Consider the following 4,452-nt stretch of genomic DNA (forward strand, 5'->3'; position numbering starts at 1 on the left):
TTATTTATTATATATATTTTTTAATGGCTCTCAAAATAATTTTTTATTTAATAATTAGTTTTATTCCCTAAACTATTTGATAAAATTAAAGTCATTATGGTTAGCATATTACTAGTTAAGCTTAACAAATAAATTTTAAACTAATATGTTAAGCCTATCAAATTTTTTTAAAAAATAAAAGTAAGTCTACTAATTCAAACCTATTAAGTTTTAATATAAATCTAAGCCTATCATAGCATATTATATCTTAACACTCCAATCTAATAGTTTATCATAATATATCATATCTCAATAGTTTAACCTAATAACTTGATATGTCAATTAGCAATTTAAGAAGCAAATAGAAAGTAAGAAGAGAGATAGAGCACACAAAGTAAAAAGACAATTTATTTTAGTTTGAAAAACTGTTTTCTCTTCTACTCTTACTCGCAAAGAATGAGAGAGACTCTTTTTATAGTTTCATTCAGTCATATGTATAAATGACACTATTATTACTATTAATGTGAATTTTTTATATGCTTAATGTCTTTTGAATTTTATTTAATCTTTTATATGAGTGATAATTAAATTATATATAAATTACTCTTTTAACTGTTTAGTGTCTCTCTATTTAACCCTTCTTTAAAGTTACTCTAGCTCGGCCCCTGTTGGTGCAAAAGGCTCCTTTAATTGAGAGTGGCCAAATTTGATTTCTACTATCCCATTTGACTTTCTAGTGAAATGAGTTTCTGTGAATTGGGTGGAGTCTGCAGTTTCATGTAGCTTCTCATAGTTAGTCACCCACTTTTTTGGCAAAAGTTTGGTGAGGTCCTGCGTTGGAATTCTTTGGGGACAAAAGAATAGGTAGGGACCTGAGTGTTATTTATGGAGAGGACCAAAGCATCATCAGAGTTGGTTTGGAGTCTGGAAAGATCGAATGCATGGTCTTAAACTGTATAAACCATCTAGTAATGGAGTGTGACAATTATGGCTAAGTAAACTTGTTGAGCACTTACTATTTGGATCTGAACTTTTAATACTGAGAGTAGGTTTGGTCATAAAGAGCCATAGTGTAGTTTGGGAATAGAGTCACAATGACTGTTCTCGTGTTGAGAGTATTTGATCATGTTCAGATTTTGATTAACATATAATTGATATGTCATCAAATTTTTTAAACGGAATTAAGCATTGGGATGCGTCGATATATGAAATAAAAATATCACACTCAATAATTTTTTAGTACTAATATTATATTAGACATTTTCTTAAAATATAAAAGCTAAATATGATATTATACAAATTAAAAAATAAAGATAAATAAAAGGCTCACCAGACTCAACAGTTTTAATTTCCCTCATGGCTGCTTCAGCTGACATTAATGGTTTGACAAAGGGCTGGAAAAAGCTGAATGGTATCGTACCAACCATAAGAAAAAAAGGGGAAATTACAGGACAACAACGAAATTCACAAACTTTACATGAACATTAATTTGATGGAAATAACACCAAAGAAAGCAGAGAAACAACACTTACCGATCCAAAGCTTCTTCAAAAAAGTCATTGTTAATGTTAAAATAATACTCGGTCTCGTCGGCATTCACAGCGCAATTTGTGTAGCCTCCATGCTAAATATCAGCAAAGTAAACCAAGTATATATAATTAAGGAAAAAATGTAATATTTTTGGGAAAATATAAGGAAAAATATATGATGTTACTTTTAATTATATAAACTAATTAAATTTGAACTGATATTATGCTTTATTTATTTATTTATTTATTTTTCATCCTTATTCAACTATAATTTTACATTTTATTTGTTATTTTTATTGCATGATAAATATTTAAACAGCAAAAAAAACCAAACAGTGATTGTTTATTTTGGTTTTTTAAGATAATCAACAAAAAAAGATTCGCGTGCATAAAGGATCTACGACGGTTAGGAACTCAAAAACATTATAATTTGAGTAACTAAACTCATATATAATGCTATATGGAAGGGTACACTTGAAATGAACAGTACCTCGGTTATGTACTGACTGGAACTATCCTCCCCCGGATATTTTTCACTAGCATGAGCCAGCAACAGCACGCGCACTGCAAACAATTAAAAAAAAAAAAAGAAAAGAAACATATGGAATAAGAAAAAGAATTGTTGAGTAGCTCAAATGAAATCATACTAGTCCCTCTTGTACCCAAAGAAATGCTCAAGATCAAATAAAGTTGGACCCTGAAATTATAGCCAAACTCTTAATAAGACATTAAATTTCCAGTCAGAAAACGCATTAGATATTTACCAAACCCAGTCGGCCCTTGAGCGTCTAGCAGGTAAAGATTATGGGATAGAAATGACTACTTCTCCTTAAGTTTATTTGAATTTCTATCAGAAGAAAAATATATGTACGTACTGAGAAGATGAGCAAGGCCCTCGCAGCCATCGGGATCAGAGAAGTAGCCAATGCTGACAGACATACATGCAGCAGACTGCAACATCAAAGCCAGAAATTTTTGGATACATTGATTAAATTAAATTGGAACCAAAAAAAAACAGAGGAAAAGATAGAAATTAATTTTTGGAATTGCCCTTGCCTTGTCGGTGTCAGGATCGCTTATGAGGAGAACTTGGAGGGAGTTTCCGAGGACGACCCTCCTGTACTGTCTCTTGTCTGCTCGAGGCTTTACTATTTCTTCGTCGATTTCCGTTAAATTAGCCATTTTCAAGTTCGGTCGAGAGAGGAAAGATCAATTTGCTTGTTTTTTTCCTTTTGCGGCTTGAAATATATTGAGTAGATTTTCAATATATTGAGAAGGGTAATTTCATCTTTATCATATAATAAAGCCTATCACTGTTCACCAATATTAGGGGTTGATATTACATTTCCTAGAGCTCTATTAAAAAATCTTACAACACTTATTAGAAATTATTTTCTTTTGGATACACTAACATAATATTTCCCATACTTTCTTTATTGCAGACAGACGAATTTGACCTGTAATAGTAATTCTTGTTGCAACTTTCCGTTTCGCTTTACCTCAAGGGGCACCACCATTATCTGTTCCGCATAAAGGCCAAGTTTCTTTTTCTAATGTCGTTTTCTTGGATCCCAGCAATATTCCAGCTGTATGTCCTGCATGTTCTTGTCTTCTCTTTCTCAATAAAATGTCTGATTATTATGCTGTTTTACCCCTTTTCACTTTTCAACATTTATTTTTAAATTAACATGTGACTTTGCCTTTTATCCTTAATGCTTGACTTTTGTTTCTAATTTATTCATCCATGATTGCTATGCTTTGCATTATTGATGCACTTTTTCTAATTTGCTTAGCCTTATCCCTTTATCCATTGCTTCTTTTTTTCTTTTTTGTCCTTATTAGGCCATAGCTTTGAGATAAGTTGTCCCTACTCACTAATTGCTCCACCGAGGCATCACTTGTGCCTCCATACCTCCAAAAGTAGTCTGACTCACTACAAAATATATTACTATTTTTTATGAAAATTTTTATCAAAAAAAACTTAATTTCTGTCAAAAATTAACTATTGATAGAATTGTTGATGGTTAAATTTAGTCGAAAATACATTAATAGGTAAACTATTCCGTACGAAAAAGTAATGACACTCAAATTTGTTGGAAATTTTTTATAATTTTTCATCATTAAAAAGGTTAAATGGTGGTCCAGTTATTGACTTACTTTGTCACCGTACTGTTGGAGTATTTCGTCAATGATTTGGGATATTCCGTTGGTAATCCATGGACAATTCCATCAAATGTATGTTAGAAAATCAATCGAAAAATTTTGTGATTTTTCAGTCGGTATTTTATAGGTGATAAAAGGATATTTTGATAATTCTACGAAATATGTATGTATGCAAACTAATGTATTATACAATTATCAGATATTTGGACCATATTATTATGAAATTTAAAATAATAGAAAATAGATATTATTATACAATTAAAAATATTAAAAAAATACAAAAATATATTAATTTATATTCAAAGTATACAATGATTACCATACACACCAGGCATTCTAATCCCAAAACCATACACATGATTGCGAGTCGTATTCTATCATGTTTCCAATCAATTCGTTTTTGCTGAGAAATTTCATAAAAAATTAATAGGAAAATATTAAAAAATGGGTGCAGGTTATATCATCTGTGGATAATCCGACATATTGCTTTGGACAAAAGATTTTCGATTGAATAAAACTTTTTTTAAGTAATTATCAAGCACTGCAGGAGGACATCTAATTTGGTGGCTCATGAGATTGCAAAGACAGTTCAAGAACTAGGTATGACTCAAATTGTCTGGAGGGAAATATCCAGTGTACCTGTGTCAATTCAAGCTGTAATTAGGAGTGAAATTGTCAACATATGAAGATAACTATTGATATTGGTTTGGCATGCTTAATGAGTACTCTTTTTCCTACTAATGGGTATTATCCCACTGGATTTTCCCATAAGTAGGTTTTA

At 30.9% G+C, this 4,452-nt stretch overlaps 1 protein-coding gene across 2 annotated transcripts in view; it reads right to left on the reverse strand.

The window, feature by feature from the left end:
- LOC110414688 (insulin-degrading enzyme-like 1, peroxisomal) overlaps positions 1-2,784 on the reverse strand; it is a 45,511-nt gene extending 42,727 nt beyond the window's left edge. The window contains exons 1-5 of one of the 2 annotated variants that reach the window (XM_021426054.1): positions 2,565-2,784; positions 2,384-2,459; positions 1,999-2,072; positions 1,512-1,603; positions 1,310-1,383 (exon numbers count right to left, since the gene is read on the reverse strand). In XM_021426054.1, the coding sequence (XP_021281729.1) occupies positions 1,310-1,383; positions 1,512-1,603; positions 1,999-2,072; positions 2,384-2,459; positions 2,565-2,690 (442 nt within the window). In that variant the 5' untranslated portion in view covers positions 2,691-2,784. The remainder of the gene's footprint in view (positions 1-1,309; positions 1,384-1,511; positions 1,604-1,998; positions 2,073-2,383; positions 2,460-2,564) is intronic. The other variant, XM_021426053.2, reaches the window with a different exon arrangement.
- Positions 2,785-4,452: the final 1,668 nt, after the last annotated feature.

The sequence above is a fragment of the Theobroma umbraticum genome, unplaced genomic scaffold (assembly GCF_002168275.2).
Source record: "Theobroma umbraticum cultivar Fairchild unplaced genomic scaffold, ASM216827v3 scaffold_147.0, whole genome shotgun sequence".
Lineage (NCBI taxonomy): Eukaryota > Viridiplantae > Streptophyta > Magnoliopsida > Malvales > Malvaceae > Theobroma > Theobroma umbraticum.